Genomic DNA, 27038 nt, shown 5'->3' with positions numbered 1-27038 from the left:
AATTAATTCCATGTCTTTTAAATGCTTCTGTAGGACAGAAATGACCTTAAAACACTTTCCAGGGGCTGGAGCGTAGTACAGCGGGTAGGGCGTTTGCCTTGCACGTGGCCAACCCGGGCATGATTCCCAGCATCCCATATGGTCCCTTGAGCACCGCCAGGAGTAATTCCTGAGTACAAAGCCAGGAGTAACCCTTGTGCATCACTAGGTGTGACCCAAAAAGCAAAACAAACAAAATAAACAAACAAAAAACAAAAACACTGTCCAGTCATTTGTATGCTAAACAAATGGCTCTAGGTGAAAGAACGTGCTCTTTTCAAAAGTGATTGAATGATATGCTTGTAGTATAGATGGAACACCTGCTGTATCTGTTGGGACACAAGTTTGTTTGGGTAGGCATGTGTTCTTTAAAGTTGAGTCAACCTCTGCATAATCGTTTTGTGAAAGTTGATTAAAAGCAAAGAAGCTAAATAAGTTGTGTGTCAGACGTGCTTTAGGAAGCATGAATGATTTTCATTATAGTACAAGGATGGATCCCTATCTATAGATGTCTCAGAATAGAGAAGGAATCTGGAATTTCTAGGGCAAAAGAAACATAGTTAGGTGCCAGTTTTTGAGGCATGAGATTCATGACCATAATGACTGTAAAATTTTTGCGGTTTGAAGTGGAACGGGATGGATCTGGATTCACACCGAATATAGCCCAAAGAGTACAACATGGCAGATACAATTGAGCCTGGAGGGTAGAGTAGGTGCCAGGAAAAGCCGCAACCAGCAAGGAGTGGGTGCAGAGAGGAGGCACTGGATCAGGGAGGGGGCGGGTGATGGCATTAAATGATGGGAGCCATGTGAACCATAGGTGAAAGTCACCATGGCACTGAGCAGTATGGCCCTTTTTGGGGAGAAGTCCTCAGACGTATGTGCTTCATGCTCCTTTTGTTCACTGCAGTGGGGAGGGTAGAGGGACTATTGAGAAGTGGGGATAAGTGGGAGAAGTGGTGAAACTACGAGATCTTCAGGATATTGTCTTTGGAGAAAATAGTTCTGTATTCTTCGTCTTTCGTGGAGATTTGAAAGAGAGAGCCGGAGATCACACAAAGAACCATTCGGCAGTCAGTTCCTGAGGCCAGAGCAGAGTTTCAATGAGGCGCTTATGACAAGGAATTAGAACCTCCTCAGCCCAGGAGCCCAGGAGGATTTTCATTAAGAGGGCTTATACCCAGAGGAAAGGGAGAAGAAGAGACGAAAGAGCAGAGGTGGAGGGGAAGAAAAGACAGGTGAGAAGCAAGGGGGTGGGTTGGTGGTAGAGGAGAGAGGGCAGGAGAGGGGATTCAGGTTACAAAGGTGGTGTTAAGGAATGATAGAACCAATTATCCAAACCACAGAGTCAACAATGAAATCAAGAGACCCAAATTTTAATTAATTTAAATTAATTAATTTGTTTTTTGCTTTTTTGGGTCACACCTGGTACTGAAAAGGGGTCACTCCTGGCTCTGCACTCAGGAATTACTCCCAGCAGTGCTTGGGGGACCATATGGGATGCTGGGAATCGAATCCGGATAACCCATGTGCAAGGCAAATGCCCTGCCCGCTGTTATTGCTCCAGCCCTGAGACCCAAACTTTAACAACCGAAGTTAGGAAGGTACATTTCAAAAGGGCAGTCTGGGATGGGGGGTGATGGAGGTGGGGAAAGTATATGAAGGGAACTTGTGGACATCAGTGGAGGGTAGTTGACACTGATGCTGGGATTGATGCTGCAATATTGGATGTCTAAAACTCATACAATATTTATTCTAAACTGTGAATAACTTTGTAAATCATGATGCTTTAATTTCCAAAATCTAAAAAAAAGGAAAAAAATGAGGCTTATAAAGGATTTGTTTTTTTCTTAGAAGTATTAAGAAGTATCTTAGAAGTATTAAGTATTAAGTACCTTAGAAATACTAAGCATAGAGGTGCTACATAAACACCTGCTCTGTCTTTACAACTTTTTCCCTCCTGTGCCACAAATAAAGGTCATTTTTCTGTTTTGAGTCATGTATTCCAATTGAACTGATTAAAAAACCAATTGAACTGAAAAAAGTATATTATAATGCAAATTTTATTTTAAATTGCTTTCCATTATCAAGTGTGTTTGATGATGTTATTACTGAAATTTTGTAAACAGTGAAAATTTTCAGAAGAGGAGATAGAGAATTAGGTCATTAGTTGCCTACTTCCCTACTACCAAGCTTACGCTGGATTTCTCTTTCCTTCCGGTCTGTTTACATTGATTTATGAAATGTGAACGTGGTAATATACTGGCAGCATGGGCCTTCACTGAGATGATTGATATATATTAGCTTGGAAAACTCTGATGTTTGGGACTTCACCCTCTATGTATAAGCTTAAAACCGTGAACTGCCGGGGAACGCTGTTTTTCATAAGAGTTCTTTGAGTTCTTTTTATGTTTTAGCACAGCGGGTAGGGCGTTCGCCTTACAAGCGGCCAACATGGCCCACCCGAGTTTGATTCCTCCGCCCCTCTCGGAGAGCCCGGCAAGCTACCAAGAGTATTCGGTATGCCAGACACAGTAACAACAAAGTCTCCAATGGAGACGTTACTGGGCCCGCTCGAGCAAATCGATGATCAACGGGAGGGCCTTTACCTTTACCTTATGTTTTTATATTCCCAGCAGCAGGTGTAGGGCTCTACTCATCAAGATGTGCAAAGTAAATAGCTTTGGAGTGGGAATAAAAGTGTATAAGTGATCATAAACCTTTCAGAGATGGGGGTATTTTTTTCTGTTGTTTTCTTTTTTCTTTTCCTTTCTACCCCTTCCTTGTTTTTTTTTTTTTGAACCACACCCGGCAATGCTCAGGGCTTACTCCTGGCTCTGCACTCAGGAATTACTTTGGGGAGTACACAGGGGACCATATGAGATGTTGAGGATTAATCCCAGGTCAGCCGTGTGCAAGGTTTAGTTTCCTACCTGCCGTGCTATCTCTCTGGCCCAGTATCTGCTGTTTCGATATCCATTCTTGCAGTTATCTCATTCTGTCAATAGTATGTCAATATAACACGTGGGAAAATCTGGTAACATTTGTTAAGCTGATTGGAAATATTCTACTTTTTAATTTGTTAATTACTTTTGAATATTGCTTTGGAACTGGGGACCTTTATGAATTGCCCAATACAGGCCTGCAGTCTCATCAATGGCTTATTATTAAACATGAATGAATAGGCAGGATGTTTCTGTCTATATGGGCACCAGAAGTCAGCCAGTTGGGAAGACCTTTGTCAGTGGAGATTTGACATGTGAGCAAGTGGCATGGCTTGTCCGCCCGTGTGCACACTCATTCGCTAATGCACCCTCGCTCTACTCCTTTCTTTCTTTGGAGAATGACTTGGTTGACCTGTAGTGTGCATTTTAGAGTGTTTTCGAAAGAGTTCATGCATCAGGTGTTAAATTTCTGAATAGCGAGAGATTACTGGAACAAGCAGAAGAATATAATGAATACTATTTTCTTTGATCTTATTTAGGTAAAAAAGCTCCAGTTTTATTCAGTAAAGAAATGATTGAGTCAATGAAGGAAGGTTCAGTTGTTGTGGATTTAGCTGCAGAGGCTGGCGGAAACTTTGAAACAACTAAGCCAGGAGAACTCTACGTTCATAAGGTACAGCACAAAGCTCCATCTCTTAAACACTTCCCACATCTTTAAGTCTTTTGTGAAAGGGTGTTCATTATTTCAGGTAGGTATGCTGAAGCCCTGAAAGTATGAATAAGCACTTTTTGGGGGAGGAGTCACACCCATCAATGCTCAGGAGTTACTCCTGGTTCTGCATTCAGGAATTACTCCTGGTGGTGCTTAGGGGACCATATGAGATGCCGGGAATTGAACCTGGGTCGACGGCGTGCATAGCTCTTTTTGAAATGTGTTTGTGAGTGTATTTGTATAGTTATAAAGATGTGTAATTTCCAAGCTCAGCCTTGACTGGGAATGACAAGTATTGTAGGAAGAATGAGGACCAATCACTGTGTGTCTCTGTTCTTCTAGGGCGTTACTCACATAGGCTACACAGACCTTCCCAGCAGAATGGCTACTCAGGCCAGCACCCTGTATTCCAACAACATCACCAAACTCCTGAAGGCTATCAGCCCTGACAAAGATCATTTTTACTTTGAAGTGAAAGATGACTTTGATTTTGGTACAATGGGTCATGTTATCAGAGGAACTGTAGTGATGAAGGTGAGTAAAGAGATCTGTGCCATTCTGCATTTTCAGTATAAATTTCTGATACTAGGAAAATTCTATATTTTTTCTTTAGTGCTTGGGGGGAATCATGCAGTGTGGGGGCTCAAGCCCACGGCTCCCACACACAAAGCATGCGCGTCATTCAACCCTTTGAGAAATCTCCTTGGCCCCAGGAATTGTATTTTGGAATTGAGAGGTAGTTGAATCAAAGTATTAATATATTGTATTTCTTCTAATAAAATTACTTAAAAATCAAGAACAACATAGAGAAAAATAGTGCAGATTTATATACATAGATGGTAAAAGGTAAAGGTAAAGGCCCTCCCGTTGATCGTCGATTTGCTCGAGCGGGCCCAGTAACGTCTCCATTGGAGACTTTGTTGTTACTGTGTCTGGCATATCGAATACTCTCGGTAGCTTGCCGGGCTCTCCGAGAGGGGCTGAGGAATCGAATTCGGGTCGGCCATGTTGGCCGCGTGTAAGGCGAATGCCCTACCGCTGTGCTATCGCTCCAGCTCCATACTGAATCATCTAAAATATGAAAAAAAAAGCAAGCAAAATTAAAAGCCTGAATTGAAAATAATTGTAAAAATTACACATTTCCCATATCCATCTTTTTTTTTTTTATAATATAGGAGAACTGCTATTTATTCAGCCATTGATTAAGCTGATTGAATTGGGCACGGACTCCACATTACTTTATTTTTTTTTTTATAATTTATTTATTTATTGAATCACTGTGGGAAAAGTTACAAAGCTTTCAGGTTTAGGTCTCAGTCATGCAAATATCAAACACATTTCCCTTTACCAATACTTATTTTTTACCACGAACCCCAATAAAACCCCACCTCCCACCCCTCCCAATGCCTGTGAGGCAGATGAGTTCTAGTTAAGACTCTATCTACTTTGACTAGATTCATTGTTTTGATAAAAGATGCACCATTATTATTTAGAGTTTACCCCCCCCCCCCCAAATCAGACATGCTGAAAAAAGTGTTGTGAAATGATTTGCTTTCTACAGCTGGGTTCAAGAATTAAATGTGCGTGGTTTTGGATTTCTGCTATTTTACTTATTAACCCTGGAAGTATTTCTGCTAAAAGTCAGATAATTAAGAGATTGGTTTCTGTGCTCTGGAGTCGTGGCCGTGCCGGAGAGCCGCTGGTGGGGGGCAACTGGTGACCTCGGTAGGGTGTGAAGGACGGGCTGGAACGCCCCCCCCCCACCCCCCCCCCCCCGTCCCATGAGGTTTCAGTCGTGCCCCACCCCCGGCTCATACCTGCTCTCCACAAGGCTCCCATGCGGCCGCCATCTTTCTTTCCAGAGAGGAGAGGGCGAATGGGGCAACACCCTTTCCCCTCCGGGCAGGCATGATGGTGTGGATTAACGCATAGTCCGTTCGCTTTTCTGCTCCAAGCTGCTGGTTTTCTGCATTAAGTCCTTCCACATTACTTTTTTAAAAAATTTAAAAAATTTTATAAGTTAGTTCACAATGTTTGATTACATTCAATATTCATACACTAATCCCACCACCATTATACCTTCCTACCATCAAATTCGGAATGTCTCCATCACAGACCCAAATTCCTGTCCCAAAACACAATCGAAATAATATATTTCGTATTGTCTGTTACGAAGAACTGCTGAAAATGCTTGTAAAAAAGTGTTCATATAGGAAACAGTGTGAAGATTATTCTATTTTGGCAGGAGCCATTAAGACATTCTATAGGGTATCACTAACATGTTAAAGTTTGGGTGATGTGAGCTTTGACATATATCTGAAAATATGTATATATGCATATATATTTCCCTCTATGATTTGTTGCCTACTATCTGAACTCCATCATGTGTGGTGTGGTAATTAACCCACTTGGTTTTTTTTTTGGGGGTCACACCCAGTGATGCACAGGGGTTACTCATGCTACTCAGGAATTACTCCTGGTGGTGCTCAGAAGACTATATGGGATGCTGAGAACCGAACCCGGGTCGGTCCCATGCAAGGCAAGCCCCGCTGTGCTATTGCTGCGGCCCAATCCATCTGTTTTTAATATAGTGTTTTGAGGTTCTTTTATTTGTGTATTTATTTATTTATTTGCATTTTGGGTCACTGCTCGGGTTATTTGCTCAGTTAGTCCTGGCTTTTCATTCAGAAATTACTTCTGGCTTGCGGGACCAAATGGGATGCCGAGGATTGAACCCGTGTTGGCTGTGTGCAAGGCGAATGCCCTACCTGCTGTACTATCACTCTCTGGCCCTTGTGTTTATTTTGTTTTGTTTTCGGGGGGCTGCACACGCAGCAGTGCTCAGGGCATACTCCTGGCTCTGTTCTCAGGGATTACTTTTGCTCAGGGCTCGGGAACCATAAAGGCATATGGGGTTGCCAGGGCTTGCACCTCGATGGGCCACATGCAAAGCACGCACCTTTCCTGCCCTACTGTCTCTCCAACTCCCCTTCTGCTTTTAAAGATTTGATCTGAATTCTTTCAGATATAGTCTGTACACTCGGAAGTCAGTTATTTATGTAACAAATACATTTTTATAAACCTGGTATATGTATACATAAAATAAGGTGAAAATCATATGAATTTATATAAATTTTAAATTTTATTTATTTTTTATTTTTATGTAGGAGTACTGCTATTAATTCAGCCACTGATCTGGGTGATTGAATTGTACATGAACTCCGCCTTACATTTTTTTTCCATTTTTTATAAAACAATATGGAACGTTTCACAAATTTGTGTGTCATCCTTGCGCAGGGGCCATGCTAATCTTCTCTGTATTGTTCCAATTTTAGTATATGTGCTGCCGAAGCGAGCACTGATTTTTTTTTTTAAACCACCCTTCATGGGAAGTATGTTTTGTATATACCAATAGCTCTCTATTATTTGTATGGGGAAGGTTTGCACCAAGGCAGGGCGCAGGGACTACTCCCGATTCAGTACTGCAGGTACAGGGGGTTGCTCCCAGTGGTGCTTTGGGGACCGTGAAGTACCAAGAATTGAATCTGTGGTCCTACATGCAGAGCATGTGCTCCTTCTACTGTGCTCTCTCTCTGGCCTCATATTAGTGGAGATTTTGTATGTTGTTTGTTTTTTAGGCCATACCCAGTTGTGCTCAGGGATCACTCCTGGTGGGGGTCTGGGGACCATATATGGAGTACTGGGGATTGAACCAGTGTCGGCTATGTGCAAGACAAGCCCTGGACCCTCTGCAATATCTCTTTGACTCCAGCAAGTATTTCTTAAAAATAACAATCTAGATCTCTGTACCTTCCATTCCCAAGAGACATGGCAATGGTTTTGGACATTAGTCAAGTTACTTTTCTTAAAAGAGCACTCTTGGGGCTGGAGCAATAGTACTGCTTGGTAGGGTGTTTGCCTTGCATGAGGCCCACCCGAATTCGATTCCCAGTGTCCCATATGGTCCCCCGAGCACCACCAGGAGTGATTCCTGAGTGCAAAGACAGGAGTAACCCCTGAGCATCGCCGGATGTGACCCCCCAAAAAATAAAAGAGCACCCTTTTCTTCCAACACTAGAGGTACCTGTGTTTTTCATGTCAGATTAAAAGAAAACGCTATTTTTCTGACTTTCATTAGAATGGTGAAGTGATTTTTCCTGCTCCCACACCGAAAAATATTCCTCAAGTTGCCCCAGGAAAACCAAAGTCAGTTGCTGAGTTGCAAGCTGAGAAAGCAGCTGCTGTGACCCCTTTCAGGAAGACGATGGTAACAGCTTCCGCATATACAGCAGGTGAAGTTCTTGTTTATTAGGATTCAGTTGTGACTCACATGTTAGTACTCAAAATTAGTAAATGGAATGCCGTCCTGGTAGGTGATTTTTCATAAACTTGTTACTTGTTTCATCTCTGTGAATTGAAGACTGTATTGATTACCTACCTGGGTGATAAAGGCTTTGTGCTAATACTGGAAAGTATGTGTATATATATAATATATTTTATGCATATATGTTATATATATATGATGTGTGTGTGTGAAGTAATGATATAGTCAGATAATACTTCCTTCTGTAAAATATATTTTAGATGTAAATGTTATTTTTATAAACATAAGTATATTCAGTAGTGATCGAGTTGGTGTTATATATTTTGGTTATATATTTTGGCAAGGCTTATAAAACCCTAAGTTGGGAACCAAATTGTTTTTGTGTTGTAAGAAGAAACACTATATTTTTATAGCCTCTGAACATTTGATTAACATTCTAAGTTATTTAGTTGGCAAAAAAGATTAATTAAAATTTTTTGTCTTATTTTTTAAGTAAGTTCTTTGTTTTTAAATTGATCTTCATGAAAATCCTAAAGACCTATTGTAAAATGAAATATTATTCTGGCTATGAATTATTAGTGTCTTAAATATGAATATTTGATTTTAACTTGGTTTCTCTCTCATAGAATGAATTTTAAATGTTTAGGGCCAAAGCAACAAAAACCCAAAAGCAAACTCTAAAGAATTAAGGCCCAGCACCATCCACACAGATTTCTTGTAGCCTCAGCATTCTCCAAATTCCCCTGTGAGTCCAGATGTTTTAAAGCTAACTGTGTAACTCTCCTTGAATAAAGAGCAAGTCTCAGCAAAAAGACTGAAAAAGTCTCTCGTTGTGAACATTGTTAAGAGATGGGACAGTGTCCCTACTTGCACTTATTTAAAAAAAAAGAAAAGAAACCAGATTATTGTTTTGTGCTCTGAGAATATTATCAGTAGGTTTGTAAATTTCCATTTCTCTGATATTGCTAAGAATCTCAAAGCCAGAAAGTGGTTTAGTGCTAGGGCCTGAGGTGTCACTCAGGCCCTTTGGTGCTAGGGACCGCCAAGACCATCCCAGTGATTCTGTGGGGCCACTGGGGCCATAGCTGGCCATACTTAGGGGATCATGTGTTGCAGGGGGTCAAACCAAGGTTGAATCTCCTCAATCCCTCCAGTTTTCTTTTGGATTTGTTACATCAAAGCTTATTATATTTTAATAGACGGTGGCACTTTCAACAATAAAAGGATGACTACATACAACATTGGACTTCTGTGTTTTAAAAATCTACATACTTGCACACGTACACATATGTGTGCGTGCATGTGTGTTTGTGTGTGTGTTTGTGTGTGTGTGTGTGTGTGTGTGCGCACGAGGGCATCTAGTGGTGCTCAGTGGCTATTCCTGGCTCTGTGCTCAGAAGTCACCTGGTGGGGGTGCTTAGCGAACCATATATGTTGCTGGAGATTTGAACCAGGGCTGCAGCCCCCACAGCTCCATGCGAGACAAGAGCTTTACCCCCTGCACTGTCTCTCCATCCCCCAAATAAGTATCGTTTTGCATGTTTGTGTGTTAAGAATCTATTTCAGTAGCTTTCTGCAAAGAATGATTTGTCCTTAAATATTGTCCCCAGGAGCTTGGATCATCTGTCCTCACAGCAGGGCAGAGTGTAATCAGGCATCATCCGTGGACCCTGAACACCCCCGTTGAAGCTCCAAGATATTTAAGGAATATGATTTGCTTTTTTCCTTTTGTTCTTTGCTTTTCTCCTTTTTGTTTTTTTTTAAATTATTACACAGGCTATAGGCTAGCCTGTGTAATAATGTTTTATACTACACTAAGACAACTGCTAGTTTCTTAAATAGCTGACAAAATATTTAGATCGTTGATATCTGTCTGAGATGCCCAACACAGTGTGCGAAGTATTATGATAACTCAGTGCATCTTGACTTACATGGTTATAATAATTAGCTATAGTAATTAGCATTTAGTGAGTGTTAGGAATTGTCATGCTTAAATGCCTCACATGCCTTAGCTCATTTATTCCTTGTAAGAACTCAGTGACATGGTTATATTATTGTTTTCTATTTCCAGATGGGAACAGAGAAGGTTGTTTCGCAGATGAGGGCACTCAAGCTCAGAGAGGTTAACTGCCTGAGATCACACAGCTAGCATGCAGCAGCGCCAGGATTTCAGCCAAGCAGTTTGACTTAAGAGAATAGATTCTTAACCACAGCCCTGTGTGTCTAATGTAAAACTGGGGTGAAAAAACAAAGATCTGTCCAATTTTTCTCGAAGAGGCTTAAGCAAACCATGCATTGGGATCCTGGAGATCGTGTGTGTGGGTTGGAAAATAGAAGTTACCACCACAGCTTTAGAGAATGATTTAAAGTGAATTCAGTGCCAATTCCTAGACACTCCAGTGGTACCCACTTGTAAAGAAAGAGTTCATATCAGGAGGTTTGAATTCCAGCAGCCTGGTCACTCGCCATCCCCACTTCTGTCCTGACCACTAGGTAACCCTTTCTCTCCTATTACAGAACAGCTGGCTGCATGTTTGCTCCTAAGAAAGCTGATAATTAAAGATGTATGTTCCGAGCTGCTTGCTTGTATTCTGCACATTTTTAATTTAATTTTGTATTTTCCCCCTTTTCCTTTGTAAAATCCTGTTTGCTGACTTGGTGTTGAGGCCGAGCTGATGCCGTGGCCAGCACTCCAGTCCAGATTCAGGAGCAATTGCAAAATCTTAGTCCCGGGTGGGTGGAAGGCATATGTTTTGGGGAGGCGCTGGAGTGAATGAAAACCTTCCTCCTCTTTTAAAATCCCTCATTTTTTTAGCCAACTTTGAGAGTGACAGGAAATTGGCCTCACAAAAGTCTTGTCTTAACAAAAGTTGTATCTTGCTCAAGTAGAAAATGATTTGGTTGATTCTCGCTAGGCCTGTAATTCTGGACCCAAAACACTTGTGCAAACACATGTGACATTGTGAGTGAAAGTTAAGACAGGGAAGAGGACAAAGTCCACAGAGGAAAATGTGCTGTTTGTTATTAAGGTGACTCATACGTTTTACTAGATCTCTACAGTTTATTTCATTGTGAGGGGGAGCGGTTGGGAAGGTGAGTTCTGCTCACAGTTCCTTTAGCCTCCTTCCTCCCCTCCTCCAGGCCCCAATCATAAAGTGTGTGAAAAGTCCGCTTGCCCTTGTCAAGGTGTGGGATTTAGAAGCTTCGACTATTCCATGCACTTGTGTGGAGGTGTGTGTGCTTTGAGTCAGCCTGAGAGAGCTGGAAGTCAACTCATACTCTCCCTGTCTGCCTCTAGGTCTCACCGGAATGTTGGGTTTGGGCATTGTGGCCCCCAACTTAGCCTTTTCCCAGATGGTGACCACTTTTGGCTTGGCGAGCATCGTGGGCTACCACACTGTGTGGGGAGTGACCCCCGCTCTCCACTCACCCCTGATGTCAGTCACTAATGCCATCTCAGGTTTGTATCTCTCCTGCTTTCCCTCGCCTTACGATTTCGTGGACTTCCTCAACTCTGCCAGTGCTTTCAAAGGAAGCATTTAAAGCCTGTGTTTTCGAAGGGTGAGAGGTGGTGGTTGTGGGGAGAGAGAGAGAGAGAGAGAGAGAGAGAGAGAGAGAGAGAGAGAGAGAGAGAGAGAGAGAGTGTTAGGCCTTTGGGCTGTTCCCCCTTGTAGGCAGTGTGGAGTCACTGCTATTTTTTTCAGCTATCCCAGCTTTCAAATAAAGCATTCCTCTCCTAGAATTTGGAAACCCATATTTTATAGTCTTCGTGGCAGCATCTTTTAGGGTCTCTTAGAGCTTCTAAGATGCTAAACATCTCACAGGCCACATGTGCCATCAGGGTGACTGTGAAGCTTAGGGTATGAGAAGCAGAGCTGTCCAGTATGGTAGTTGTTGGCGGGAAGCCTCCCATTGGTCATGCAGCAGTCCACACAGAGGGCCAGGAACTTTCTCTTTGGCCATCAGTGACAGCTCAGGTCTGACTAATGAGCTCCATACTGGATGGCTTTGGGAGTGACCAGGACTTGGAAACCTCATGGCCCTCATGGGCATCTCTGACCACATAGCCATGGACATTGCTGCCAGAATCTCTGCAGGAGCACTAATTCCAGTACCATTTTCAGGACAGCCCAGAGTTACAGTGTCTGCCTCAGGAATAGCCCCTTCCAATTCAGATGCACTTTCTTCATCAGGGTCCCATTTATGGTCCCATTTAGATCTCATGCAGTGCTGTCTAGTTACTTGACTGATGGAGACCTTTTCAGGAGGACAGAGCTAGAAAGTTCAGAGGAGGACAAATCCTTCTGCAGAAGAAAGACTTGTTATTTCTTTGCCCGCAACAATATTTTACCGAGAATGGTGCAGGAGTGCTTGCTTCTTTCTGAATCTGTGCACATGAGGTTCTTCAACTGTGACATTTGGCGGGCTCTGCCCCCGTAACTATTCACCTAATTGATGCTTTCTTCTCAGGGTTGACTGCAGTTGGCGGGCTGGTGCTGATGGGAGGACATTTGTATCCTTCGACAACCTCTCAGGGCCTTGCTGCTCTTGCTACATTCATATCCTCAGTCAACATTGCAGGTACAGGGATAGCAAGACCCCAGAGTGCTATTTTTAATGAGACACTAGAAACAAAGATAAATCTGTGCAAAACAGACACCATGATGTCAAGGATGGAATTGTGTCTTCAAAGATGATTCACGCAGACCATAAATGACCATAAGTTTTCCTCTGAGGGAAATTAGTGATTTTTGCCTATTAGTAATTTTTAGAAACTCTGTTGATAAAATAACCTCCTCTCCAGTGCCCAAAACAAATAAATAAAATGATGTATTTTGCAAGTTAACTGGAAAGTTCTTGAATGCATAGTTTGAAACTAAGTTAACTTAGAGCTATCACCATAACATCTCCCCCTGAGAATGCATTTTTTTAAGATAAAATTGTAGGCTTTTGCCTTATCCTAGCCTGGGTTTGTTCCTGAAAGTGAAAGCCTAATTACTTATATATGCAACTCATTTGATGCTATTTTGTAGCTAAAAATTCTTTAATGTAGCCAAGAAACATGGTATCTATTGATAAGACACTCTCCCTTCCACCATTTATTATAGAATTTAACAGAATAGCTCTTAGAAAAAAATATTGGCCTTTGTTTTTTTGCATTCCCAAGCTGTTTGAATGGTTATTTACTGTTAGTCATGCAGAAATAGTTGGTTCTGCACTCTGATAGCAAGTTGTATTCCTGAATATATTTACTTATCCTCCCCACCCCTTCCACAGAACTGATTTTAGTAGAATTAACTTTTTCAAAAAAATAGCATTTGCTTTTGAGGTTCTTAAAATGTGACTTAAAATTTTGTTTACTGCTGGAAGATAAGGATGTGCTTAAGATGGTAAAATTGTGGGCACATGAGAAAACAATTTTGCTCAGTGAGATAATGTCTTTTTGTTTTATATGTATTTTGATAAGGTGGCTTTCTGGTGACTCAGAGAATGCTGGACATGTTTAAGCGTCCCTCTGATCCCCCTGAGTACAATTACCTCTATCTGCTCCCTGCTGGTACCTTTGTTGGAGGATATTTAGCTGCCCTCTATGGTGGTTATAACATTGAACAAGTAAGAGACTCGTTTGAAAGTTTTAATTTTTGCCTTTTTAGAATCTCAGTTAAACACAGTACTATCACTGTCAAAATTCAGATTATTAGACAAGATAGCAACAATTCTAGAAACATTTTGATCAAATACATCCTTTCTTTCTCTTAAGAATCAAGATCTTGGATTCTAGAGACAGAGTTGCTTGCTAATTAAATATGCAGACCTGGTTTTCCCTGTTTTATCATATGTAAAAAAGAAGATTATTAGTTTATTCTTTATGTACTTGGATAGATTGTTATAAAGAATACAGTGACATAATCAGTAAGAAATGAGAAAAATTGGTGATTAAATATTATTAGTTTTCTTATAAACCCATTTTATTCCTCTCCAAATCCAGTGCATCATCTATTTTTGTGGAGAATTTTATGCCAATTAATTTAAAAAAGATAATTAAAAAATGCATGTTGGGTTCAGGGATATGGCTTAATGATAGAACAAATGACTTTCATGTGTGAGGTCGAGGGTTTGATGGATGCCTGGCTCCACACACTCAAAAGATAGAGAAATTTAAAATTATCTTAAAAAATGAATGCTGTATGAAAAAATAGAAATGAAGAGAATGTTGAGTTCTAAGTCTAGATATAATTGTAATAATCCCTCTACCTCTCTGATATCAGGAAAATTATTCTGTCTTGGTTTCTGCTGTTTCCAATGGGCAGTATTTGTTAGCCCATCCCATGTCTCAGTTCATATTTGTCACTTATTTATCACTCAGCCATGGAAAAAGTATGGGAGCCTCTTTAAGCTTTGACTTTCTCTTTATAAAATAAAATTACCATGTACTTTTGTTCCTCTGAATCCATGAGACTGAGTTACTACGTGAGAAAATAGATGGCAATGTCATGGAACAACAGGAATTGGCTCCCTTGTCGTAGTCAGATCTAGATTGTAAGCAACACTTTTAAAATGTAGTAATTTTATATACATACTGCCAGTCTAGCAGAAGACACTTACATGAATGGTGTAATTACAAGTAAAATGTGAAAATTATGAGGCGCTAGTATCCCTAGTGGACAAAAAGATACATTGACATCAAATAAGTCATTTTGGTTCTCCATTATCTGAGTTTAAGTGTGTCCCTAAAGAATCATGTTTCTTGTAGGTCAGTAGCCAGGTTTTGATAATCTTTTTCTTTTGGTTTTTCTTTGGGAAAGATCATGTACCTGGGCTCGGGTCTGTGCTGCGTTGGTGCCCTGGCCGGCCTTTCCACCCAGGGAACAGCTCGTCTTGGCAATGCACTGGGCATGATTGGGGTGGCTGGAGGCCTGGCAGCCACCCTTGGAGGCTTAAAACCATGCACTGAATTGCTAGCACAGATGTCTGGAGCCATGGCATTGGGTGGCACTATTGGTAAGCACTTGTGGGTTTTTGGCTTTATGTGAAAGATCCTTTCCTCCCTCCTTCCCTCATTCCTTTCCTTCCTTCCCCTCCCTCCCTCCCTCCCTCCATCCCTCCCTCCCTCCCTCCCTCCTTCCTTCCCTCCTTCTCCCCTTCCCTTCCCTTCCCTTCCCTTCCCTTCCCTTCCCTTCCCTTCCCTTCCCTTCCCTTCCCTTCCCTTCCCTTCCCTTCCCTTCCCTTCCCTCCCTCCCTTCCTCCCTCCATCCTTCCGTCCCTCCCTCCCTCCCTCCCTCTCTCCCTCCCTCCTTCCTTCCCTCCTTCCCTTCTTTTTTATCCTCCCCTCCCTCCCTCCCTCCCTCCCTCCCTCCCTCTCATTCCTCCCTCCCACCCCTCCCTTCCTCCCTCCCTCCCTCCCTCCCTCCCTTCCTCCCTCCCTCCCTCCCTCCTTCCCTCCCTCCCTCCCTTTCTCCCTCCCTCCTTCCTCCTCTCCTTCCCTTCTCTCCTTCTCTCCTTCCCTTCCCTCCTCCTCTCCTTCCCTTCCCTTCCCTTCCCTTCCCTTCCCTTCCCTTCCCTTCCCTTCCCTTCCCTTCCCTTCCCTTCCCTTCCCTTCCCTTCCCTTCCCTTCCCTTCCCTTCCCTTCCCTTCCCTTCCCTCCCTCCTTTTCTTCCTTCCTCCCTTCCTCCCTCCCTTTCTCTCTTTCACTCCCTCCCTCCCTTTCACTCCCTCTCTTCCTCCCTACCCCCTATATTTCTTTTCTTTCTATGTTCTTTTCTTCCCTCCTTTCCTGTGGTTCAGTGTCAGAACCCGAAGATGTGATACTGGTTAGTGCTGTGGTCGGGGAGGGGGGTCACTTGGGCCACCCTTGTGGTGCATGGATGCCTCCAGGGCCACACCTGGTGTTTTGGGGGCAGGCTTATTAAAATTAAAGAATTAAATTGTGTTAATTGCAATTGATTTCCTAAGTATTATTTTGGTAAAAAGTGTGCTATACTTGTTATATGCTCATCCAAATATAACTATTTAAATGACAGTGAGTAAGTATATCAGATCAGTCAAGAGATTGGGCTAGAGACTTTAAAAAAATTTTTTTTATTAGTGAAACACCATGAGGTACAGTTGTAGACTTACAAATTTTTGGCTTGGGTTTCGATTATACAATGATCAAACACCTATCCCTCCACCAGTGCCCATTTTCCATCATCATGGATCCCAGTATCCCTCCCCCCATCCCCCCATCCCACCCTGCCTCTGTGGCAGGGGATTCCCTTTTGTTAGAGACATTTCTTATACTCAGTTCTTTGTGTGTATTTTTTTCAGGACTCTGTCCAGTTAGCTGAAGATTGAGTGGGGGAATTGGAGTACTTACATAAGCACTGTAGGGAGGCTCATCTTGTTCTTCTGGGTATAAAAAAGAGCTGAAGATTCTGTTTTATATAGTTGCTAACTATGAGAAACACAAGTGCAGCAGAAAAACTAATGTTAGTTTTACTCAGTGGTATGCTTGGGGCTATTAAAATTTCATAAATTTTGAAAGCCAGTTAAATATTGTCATTATTGAAACTTAAATGATAAAAACCAAAAAGAAATCATGTTTTAGATGATAAAATTTTTATCATGTTTAAATGCTAAAAACCAAAAAGCAATCATGTTTGGCAAAGGTAATAATGCTACTCATAACTTTCTGATTTATTAAATCTTTTTATCTGTGCTCCTGAGGGGATCTGATTTCACTGTATATGAAGGATTGCTTTTTTTTTTTTTAGTTTTTTATTTTTTGAGCCCTGCAAGCTGCTGAGAGTATATCGTCCACACAGCAAAGCCTGGCAAGCTACCCGTGACATATTCGATATGCCAAACACAGTAACAACAAAGTCTGGGCCCGCTCGAGAAAATCGATGAACAACGGAAGGACAGTGACAGTGACTGTTTTTGTGCCATAGCTGCCATTTTCCAGGGGTAACTCCTGGCTCTGCACTTAAGAATCTCTCCTGGTGGGCTAGGGGGACCATATGGGGTACCAGGGATCCAACCTGGGTGCGTCTTCCCCACTGTACTGCCTCTCCAGTCTTAGAACTCTTGCACATTTCATCCCAACTCCATATATATTACCCATGTGGTTTGGAAGCTTGAAATTGGCCATTGTAACTGTCTATACACTTCAAAGAATTAAAAATTGCTACAAATCTGGGTTTTATTTATTTGCTGATGTCTGGACCTAAGGAAATGAGAGAGAAAAATGTTGATAGTGTAGCATTAACTAACTTAAAAGCATATATACCCTTAGCCCTTAAATTTGAAGAGCACAAGCACTTAAGCAAGTATTCTTCATTACTCTCATTTATTGTTTACCAGTTACAAACACTAGGTTGACATCAGATATGAAAGTTTGGAAAAATTCAACAAATGCATGAAGCTTAAGTATCTTAAATATTTTATTATTATTTGAAAATTATGTATTTCATATTATTAAGAACTCAGGTTTCTACTTGGACTCTACATGATTTCATTTCAGGGAGCTGATGGTTAAATATTTACCATTTCAACATTAATTTTAGACCTTCTTTTGTCCTTTCCCTGAAAAGCTTTGCATCCTTTCTTGATTATCCTAAAAAAGGTACTTAGAGATAAATCCTTGCGCTCTAGTACAAGCTAGGAAAGGAAAGACCTGACCTTCATAAACAGTCTCATTCAATGCTCTCGAGAGCTGTGCAACCCCTCAGATTTTTCTCCAATTTTCAAACTTAGTCCCCAGCTGCTGTATTTCTCTTCTTTTGAATTTGGCTTCTACCTAGACACCAAAAAAAAAAGACCTTCTTCACAGTTCAGCTGTTTCTTGTGATGCCACAAATCTTGAGTGCCCAGGAAATGTTCGTAGCTCAGCATCACATGGTGTCTCTAACCATAGAGATCCAACATGCACATCTCAAAGGTTAAAAGGTTCTGACTGGCTTTATGACCTGTTCCCAGTAGGCCCTATTTAATTTTAGCATGTGAAGAGTAAGTGTTGACCTATGGAGAGGGTGTCGTGGCTCTTAATATAGTATGGAGAGTTCAGGGGGATTTAACTGAAGTGGTAAACAGGTTTTTTTCTTTTTGGGTCACACCTGGTGATCCTGGTTCTGCACTCAGGAATGACTCCTGGCTGTGCTCAGGGGACCATATGGGATGCTGGAAATCGAACCCGGGTCGGCCGCGTGCAAGGCAAATGCCCTACCCGCTGTGCTATCACTCCAGCCCCTGAGCGGTAAACAGTTTTGAAGTGTTAGGTGGAGGGACTATGTGAAGGCTGTAAGGGAAGAGACACACCGTAATGCTGTGTGTTTGGATTCTTTGGAGCTGAGCTTTGGTGGAGAACACCTGCTATTTTGAAAGGATGCACTATCCTAATCTATAGTCCTTAAAGAGAATATTTAGCCTATATGAGAAAGCAGGTAAGTTATTACTGGCGACAACTTTGGAAATACTTAAGTGTTCAACTTTAATTTGTTTTTTATCTTTCATTTCCTAACAGGACTGACAATTGCCAGACGCATCCAGATCTCTGATTTACCTCAGTTAGTTGCAGCTTTCCACAGTCTGGTGGGCCTGGCAGCTGTGCTCACCTGTGTGGCAGAGTACATTGTCGAGTACCCACATTTTGCTATGGATGCAACAACAAATCTCACCAAGATTGTGGCCTACCTGGGTACTTACATTGGTGGTGTCACCTTTAGTGGGTCTCTTATTGCTTATGGGAAATTGCAAGGTAAGTTCCTGAACATAACAATGTTTGGGGTCCATTTCTGCAAATAGCTTATAGTAGTTGCTACTTGAGAAGTATTTTTTTTCCTTTTTGGGTCAGACCCGGCGATGCGCAGGGGTTACTCCTGGCTCTGCACTCAGGAGTTACTCCTGGAGGTGCTCAGGGGGCCATATGGGATGCTGGGAGTTGAACCCAGGTCGGCCGCGTGCAAGGCAAACGCCCCTCCCGCTGTGCTATCTCTCCAGCCCCTTGAGAAGTATTTTTATAGCATTTGGAAATAGGGTTTTTTTACTTCTTCATTAAGAGAGTTCTTCTGTATTGAACTTTACAAATCCTGCAAAACTCTGAAATGGTTTCTTCTGCAAACCTGTGTTTATAAGTTTGTTGCAGAGAGACTGGTTGATATCTAATAATATAGGACAAAAATAGCATTGTCATGATTCCTTGGTAGAGAGCCTGAGTAGAGTTCCCAGATATGAACTCTGCACATTTTCTGAAGAGAAGTTTATGGAATACATCTGTGTGATGAGTATATTGTGCTTATTTACAGACATAGCCATGCTTGAGGGCTCTGTCATAGAAACTTTTGTTATTGCAGTCATGAATGTGGAAATGGAGGGGTTAAAAACATTCCATATAGGTTGTGTCCATGGAAAAGGGAGTCTCTATGAGGAACTAGTTTATGATTTTAAAATTTGGTTCTATTTCTCAGTAATCAAGCCATTAAAATTAAGTAGGGAACTTCCTGAAACTTAAAAATCACAAAAGCTTGCCGAACTTAAGAAACATTGTTGTCTCAGGCTTTGTATTTGCAAACAGCCCTTCTCCCTTGGGTTCAGTTGATAGAATCAGAACCACTAGTGGACAATTTTCTTTGAAGTTTAAAGTAAATGAAACCACACTTTAACAACTATTCTGTGACAAAGAGTACAGGCGTTGTTGGGTGATCAAAGCAAAGAACAGTGCGGACTCTTAAGCGTGTGCTGTGCTAAGAACTCCTCTTCGCTTTCATGTTTTGGAATCTGGTGATACAGAGTGATACTATCAGGACCATGTTTTGGCTCTGACACTGTTCCAGTGGTTTAGGATTAAGTGACACACAAGAAAGCATGTGAGAGTGAGGGGTTTTCTTATGTGTGTAAGGGCTTTCGAGGATGTTTCTGAGGGGTTCCAAGTTCAGTCTCCTGTGCGTTTGGTCCTAGGTGTCCTGAAATCTGCCCCTCTTCTGCTCCCTGGAAGGCACCTACTCAATGCGGGGCTGCTGGTGGCCAGTGTGGGTGGGATGATCCCGTTCATGATGGACCCCAGCTTTACCACTGGGATTACCTGTCTGGGCTCGGTGTCGGCCCTGTCTGCTGTTATGGTAAGAAGTCAGAGATGGAAAGTGCATACTTTGAAATGGGGAGAATTTTTGTTAGATTATAGTACAACTGTGTTTCTGCTGTCTCAGGACTCCTGATGGAGTAAAAATGTTTTCAGTGCTAGTATGGGGCCATCCTTTTAGAATCTGGAATTTTAGAATCTTCAAACATACCTTAAAATGTGCCTTTCAAAGTTGCCATGTATGTTATCTTTACAACCCTGGGGGTTTTCTCCTGGATCAATGCGATGATAAACAAGAGTTTTAGAAGGTCCCGTGTTTCCATCAGGTACCTAGGAAGTGGCTGTGTGACAAGTCCTCCAAAGTAGCATGCTAGGGTTTGTACAGTAAGTGTAAGGTAGACCCTACCCAGAGTGGCTCTCATATTCATTGCAGACTATGACATCAATTAGTTGTACAAATTGTAGTTAATAAACCTGTGTATTTAACAAGGGGAGTTTAGTGAAGCCCTTCACGACAGGCTTGCTTCTCCCCTTCCTCTCTTAGTTATTTGCATTTAGGGTATTGATTCTTGGGATAGTCTTTAGTTTTCTGTATGTTACAGCTTATCACTTTATCATGCCAGTGTAAAGTCTATTACACACGGTTCTGTGTTATTCTCTAAGGAATGACTTTACGTTTATTTATTTGGTATCTGCTTATAGATGTACTGTAAAAAATTAATCTATAGTGCTTAGCACAGTTAAGATATAGAGAAGTTGCTTAACAAACTCTGAGTGCTTAATTCAGAACCACAAGATTTATGGCATTGAAATGGTTCTTATTTTTATGTAATCTTTAGAGTTAGTATGCAAATTTAATGTGGAACCTTTACAGTGAAATTTAAATAGTTCAAGAGGAGAGCACTGACTAGCATGTGTGAGGTCCTGGGTTTGATCCCTGGAACTGGAAAAATATATATATATTTCATGTGAATGCTAATGGTCCAATTTTATTCTTATCTAGCACTGATTTTTTTACTTTAGAAGAAAAATGGTTTCGATTTTTTAAATCTAATAAGACATAAAACTGTTTCAAGGAGGCCAGAGTGAAAGCACAGCAGGTAGAGGTGTTTGCCTTGCATGCGGCTGACCTGGCTTCAATACTGGCATCCCATATGGTCTCCCAAGCACAGCCAGAAGTAATTCCTGAGTGCAGAGCCAGGAATAACCCCTGAGTGTCGCTGGGTGTGACCCAAAAAAGCAACCCCCCGAAACCAAAAAACAACCCCCCAAAAAAACAAACAATAAAACCCCACAAAAGCTGTTTCAAAATTAATCCTATAGTTTAGAAGTATAAAATTTCAGAAACTTATTTCTGGCAAGAGATGAATTTGGGTATATGAGAATATGCTGTCAATGTCACTGTCACTGTCCTCCTGTTGTTCATCGACTTCCTGAGTGGGCCCAGTAACATCTCCATTGTGACACTTGTTACTGTGTTTGGCATATCGAATATGTCATGGGTAGCTTGCCAGGCTTTACTGTGCACGTGAGATACTCTCTGTAGCTTGCTGGGCTCTCCGAGAGGGGCGGAGTAATCAAACCTGGGTCGGCCAGGTCGGCTGCTTGCAAGGCAAACGCCTTACCCACTGTGCTATCGCTCCAACCCATGAGAATATGCTACTAAGATAAACTTTTTTGTAGACAAATTTTAATTGCTTTTGACTTATGTGATACATCATGTATGGTCACATGGTAATGAGCTCAGGATAAGCAGAAGTATGTCTTTCTTCCCACCACCCATTTTCTTTTTCCATTCAAGGGAAGTGCTTCAGTAGACCTGATCTCAGTGAGGGATGTGGTCTGATGAGAAGTCACTCAGTCACCACTAATGGAACTTGTCTCTGTATACATGGGTTGGCAACACAGTAAGAATCAGGATGTTAAATGACAGACATTTTAATTTTCTTTTCACGGATTGGTCGTTGGCCTCTGTTATTTTAACTTGGAGCCCGCTTGGCTTTGCCCTAGGGTGTGACCTTGACGGCCGCTATTGGGGGCGCAGACATGCCTGTGGTCATCACCGTGCTGAACAGCTACTCCGGCTGGGCCCTGTGTGCTGAGGGCTTCCTGCTCAACAACAATCTGCTCACCATCGTCGGTGCCCTCATTGGCTCCTCGGGTGCCATCCTGTCCTACATCATGTGTGTGGTAAGAGAAAAGGAAAAGGGGTGGGGACGCCCCCCTCCCCCACCATGTTAGGGATCAGTTATTTGTAGTAACAAGGGCAATGTCAATTTGGATCCCTTTAGTAGAAAGGTCAGAGTTTTGGGATGGGGAAATACCTTTGCAAGCCAACTTTGAAAGTACCCAGTGGTAGAAAGTTAGGAAAAAGATGTTTGAAGATAAATGTTTTCTGACTGCCTTCCTTATGGACTTAAAGACTTACTGTTCTCATCCGTTGCTTTCATTTGCTTTTGCTATGTGTATTACAAATTTGTCTGATTACATGAAATATATTGATTCACAATTAACAAGTGTTCTTATCATATAAATACAGATCATACTTTGCAATTTAAAATGTACAACAGGGGCTGGATTGATAGTATAGCGGGTAGAGCATTTGGGGTTTGATCCTCAGCATCCCATATGGTCCCCCAGCACCACTAGGAATAATTCCTCAGTGCAGAGTAACCCCTGAGCATTGTTAGGTATGACCCCCCCCAAATAAAAGCAAAGAAAACCCCAAATGAGTTACATCTAAAAGTTGTTTTTCATCTTACAATCTATGTTCTTGCTGTCTTATTACAGTACTTTAAAGTTTTGCACTATATATATGAGCACATATATATAGGGACTATATATATGAGCACATAACATTTATTAACTTTCTCTCTAATGTCGTACTTTTTTGTGTGTGTGTGTGTTGTGTGTATGTGTGTGTGTGTGTATGTGTATTTGCAGTGCTGGGGTTCAGACCTCGGAACTCAGGGCCTCACACATGCAAGGCAAGTACTGTATTGCTGAGTACTTTTCTGTGAATGTAAGTTTGTCTCTGAATTCCTAATTTTTCTAATTTTTGCATTAGGATTAATTTTGAGGTGTGAAAGGCATGCTTAGTGTTAACGGGTTCTTCCTCCCTCCTTCCTTCCTTCCTCCCCCTGCCGCAGCAACATTCAGGGTTACTCCTGGCGCTACCAGGGACCAAATCCTGGTTAGCCATGTGCAAAGCAAATGCCCGAAACACTTTACCATCGCTCTGGCCTCTCCAGGTATCTTTCTTCTTACTGTCGTGTTGTTTTACGAAAACTTGCTGAGGTTCGTTTCCACTGATCATCTGTGAGTTTTGTAATGTTAGAATCCGTGTGATTTTTTTAAGAAAGAAATATTTAGCAGGAAAAACACTTATCCAGCTTATTTTATTTTTACTTTTCTGTTTCGAATTCCCTTCTTGGTGGCAGGAGACTTTGATTCAAACAATTTGGGTGGAGGTGCTAGAGTGATAAGTCCAATGGGTAGGGCACTTACCTTGCACTGGGGCCGACTTGGGTTCAATCCCCGACACTACAGAGGGTCCCCCTAGCACCACCAGGATGCTAGGGGGACCCTCTGTAGTAATCCCTGAGTACAGAGCCAGGCATAAGCCCACTGCTGGCCCCCAAACAAAAAAACAAAATAAAACAACTCAGGTGGAGAAGATTCCTACCTTCCTTCTTTAATTGTAATATTAAGCATTATTTTTCAGCTCAACTCAAAAATGAATGTTTTATTGACCTATCACTTACGGAATTTTAGAGGTTGACTTTGAGGTTACTCTGTCCCACTAGTGAAAGACCCTGCTTCGGACTGGAGAGACAGTATAGAAGATAGGATGTTTGCCTTACAGGTGGCCAATCTGAGTACCACATATGGTCCCCTGAGTCCTGCCAGGGCTGATCCCCTAGAACAGAGCCAGGGGTAAGCCCAGAACACTGCAGGGTGTTGCCCCAAAACCAACCAACCAGACAAGAACAATAAAAAGACCTTGCTCATTTCTCCCACAGCACCACCCTCCCTCCCTGTGTCCTCCAATAATTACCGTAAGTTTTACTGAGTCTAGGAATTCTAAATTTGAACAACCTAGAATTTTTTCTGTTCTATTGTTACGGTCACGGTCCTCCCGTTGATCATCGATTTGCTCGAGCGGGCCCAGTAACGTCTCCATTGGAGACTTTGTTGTTACTGTGTTTGGCATATCGAATACCTCACGGGGAGCTTGCCAGGCTCTGCCGTGCGGGCGAGATACTCTCGGTAGCTTGCTGGGCTCTCCAAGAGGGGCGGAGGAATTGAACTCGGGTTGGCCATGTTGGCTGCGTGCAAGGCAAACGCCCTACTGCTGTGCTATCACTCCAGCCCCTGTTCTATTGTAAAATCTCATTTTAAAGTGAATGTTGAAGTTATCTTTTTTTTAATAACTGGCATTTTATTTTCTTTAGCCTTATTATAAAAACAAAAGGATTTGACAGCCCAAGATCAAAATAAGAGAAAAGCTTTTTACAAATTAAATCCCCGAGTTGATCTGGGGATTCAGAAAAGTGGAAGTTTCTGTCTCCTATTTGAAAAGTGTCAAGCTTTGGGGTTTTAGAAATCAAATATTCATGATTTGCATGAGGAAGAAAAATTTTACTTAGTTGCGTTAAGAATAGTTTCCCTTAGAAATGAACTTTTAACTTAATTTGATTTTGTTTTATTTGATAAATGACTTGCAAAGGCAGCAGATTCTTATTCTTACTAAAATTTGTGGTTGGTCAAAATACTGATTTTATTTTTATTTATTTGATTATTTTTTAGATTCAGATATCATAGTTTATCATGGTTTATAATACTATTGAAGTCATTTGTTTTCAGTATTAACTGGGAAGATTTTAATCTTAAGAAAGCCAATGTACTGCTGATACGGGGAGGACAGGGCCTTGTATGTAGTTCTTATAGTGTCATCATGGTTTTTTTTTTTAAGTCTTCCTTCCTTCCTTCCTTCCTTCCTTCCTTCCTTCCTTCCTTCCTTCCTTCCTTCCTCCCTCCCTCCCTCCCTCCCTCCCTTCTGTCCTGGTGTTTGGGCCACACCTGACGATGCTCCTGGCAGTGCTCAGGGGACCATATAAAATGTCAAGGATTAAACTCGGATTGACTATGTGGAGGTCAAGCACCCTACCCACCGTAGTGTCTCTCTGGCCCCCTTAAATAATTTTCTTTCTATTTTATCAGTTTTGTTTTATTTTAGGTATCGTGGTTTACGATACTGTTAATGGTAGGATCTTAAATCATTTAAAGCATTTCAGTACCTACCGAGAGTATCTCGCCCGCACGGCAGAGCCTGGCAAGCTCCCCGTGACGTATTCAATATGCCAAACACAGTAACAACAAGTCTCACGAAGGAGATGTTACTGGGCCCGCTTGAGCAAATCGATGAACAACGGGAGGACCGTGACCGTGACCAGTACCACACCCTCCACCAGAGTTTCTGTTTCTTTCCACAATTGTTGTGGTGTCATCCCCACCCCTATCCAATGTTTTTTCCCCATTCCCAAGCCCTACGCGCCCCCCCCCCCCATGGTAAGCTTCCTAATGTAGACAAGTCAGTTTCTGTTGCCTTTTGACCACTTGTTATTCCTGTACTAAATATCATTATATCTCTCATATGCACTGTAGCACTGTCCTCCCATTGTTCATTGAGTTGTTAGAGTGGGCCCAGTAACGTCTCCATTGTGAGACTTCTTGTTACTGTTTTTCGCATATCGAACACATCACAGGTAGCTTGCCAGGCTTTGCCGTGCGGTCGAGATGATCTCGGTAGCTTGCCGGGCTCTCCGAGAGGGGCAGAGGAATCGAACTTTGGTTGGCCATGTTGTCCGTGTGCAAGGCAAACGCCCTACCCGCTGTGCTATCGCTCCAGCCCCATGTATATGTAGCATTGTTTTTTATCTAGTCATATGTTCTTGGACATTTGAGTTTTCAGATTTTGGCTCTTGTGAGTAGTATTGCAATGAACATAAAAGTGCAAAAGACTTTGCTGAATAGAGTTTTTGGGCAGCTGGAGTAGATGCCAAGAAGTGGAAGCTGAATTCCTAGTTTTTTGAGAAGTTTCCATATTGTTTTCCAAAAAGACTGGACAGGTCAGCATTCCCACTAGCAATGATTGAGGATCCTTTTCTCCACATCCTTGCCAACACTGGCTGCACACATGGACACATCTTTATGATGTGTGTAGTCTCACAGGTGTGAGATGATAGCTCATGTCACTGACTTGCGTTTCCCTATTGATAAGAGTGCAAAGAAGTTTCTTTTTGTTTTTATCTTTTGACCATCTGTATATCTTCTTTGAGAAAATTTCTGTTCATCTCTTCCCTCCTAGTTTTTGATTTTTTTTTTTTTTTGGTAATACTCTACGGTGCTTTATATAGCTTGGCTCTTAACCCTTTATCAGATGAGTGGTGGGTAAATGGTTTTCTTTCTCTTTACTTTTTGGTTCTCCTAAGTAGTGCTCAGGACCACTAGGGTCCCCTCCAGTGACCCTTAGCCAGCCTGGCTTTTGGCACAGTGTGGAGGCCTGAGGGTTTGGTGCTGTTCAGGCTCTGTGGTGCTGGGGTTGCTTGGAGATCCTGGTGCCAGGGTGCAAGACATGCACCTTCATTCCTGCACTATTTCTCTGACCCCTCAAATGGTTTTCAGTTCCTTTTTAAAAAAAATTAAATTGAAGTAATCTGACAGTATAACATATGCACTTTCAGTGTGCATTGCTAAAAAAATCAGTGTGTATGTACTTTACCAAGTTTATCCTGCAGCCCCTATTCTCTCATCGTACAATCGACACTTTTTTTACCCTATTTGCCTGCCAGCCTCTCCTTCCGCCTTTCCTCTTGTAACCACTAATTGATCTTATAGTCCAAAAGTTCATTTTTGTTTTATCCATTTCTTTGGCTGCTCCATATACCACATATCAGTGAA

At 41.9% G+C, this 27038-nt stretch overlaps 1 protein-coding gene and 1 non-coding gene across 2 annotated transcripts in view; one reads left to right on the top strand and one right to left on the bottom strand.

The window, feature by feature from the left end:
* NNT (nicotinamide nucleotide transhydrogenase) overlaps positions 1–27038 on the top strand; it is a 114727-nt gene that overhangs the window by 53281 nt on the left and 34408 nt on the right. The window contains exons 7-16 of the mRNA XM_056112120.1: positions 3524–3657; positions 4039–4230; positions 7835–7988; positions 11319–11480; positions 12491–12601; positions 13488–13633; positions 14827–15022; positions 18522–18755; positions 19955–20115; positions 22086–22265. Coding sequence (XP_055968095.1) covers positions 3524–3657; positions 4039–4230; positions 7835–7988; positions 11319–11480; positions 12491–12601; positions 13488–13633; positions 14827–15022; positions 18522–18755; positions 19955–20115; positions 22086–22265 — 1670 coding nt within the window. The remainder of the gene's footprint in view (positions 1–3523; positions 3658–4038; positions 4231–7834; positions 7989–11318; positions 11481–12490; positions 12602–13487; positions 13634–14826; positions 15023–18521; positions 18756–19954; positions 20116–22085; positions 22266–27038) is intronic.
* Positions 6949–7055, bottom strand: LOC130021469 (U6 spliceosomal RNA). Its single transcript, XR_008792169.1, has one exon. It is a non-coding gene; the product is annotated as a U6 spliceosomal RNA (small nuclear RNA).

Source organism: Sorex fumeus, unplaced genomic scaffold (genome assembly GCF_029834395.1).
Source record: "Sorex fumeus unplaced genomic scaffold, SorFum_2.1 ptg000015l, whole genome shotgun sequence".
In the NCBI taxonomy this organism is placed as follows: Eukaryota; Metazoa; Chordata; class Mammalia; order Eulipotyphla; family Soricidae; genus Sorex; species Sorex fumeus.
The sequence above is the reverse complement of the archived record's forward strand: the minus strand, read 5'-3'. Positions and strand labels throughout refer to the sequence as shown.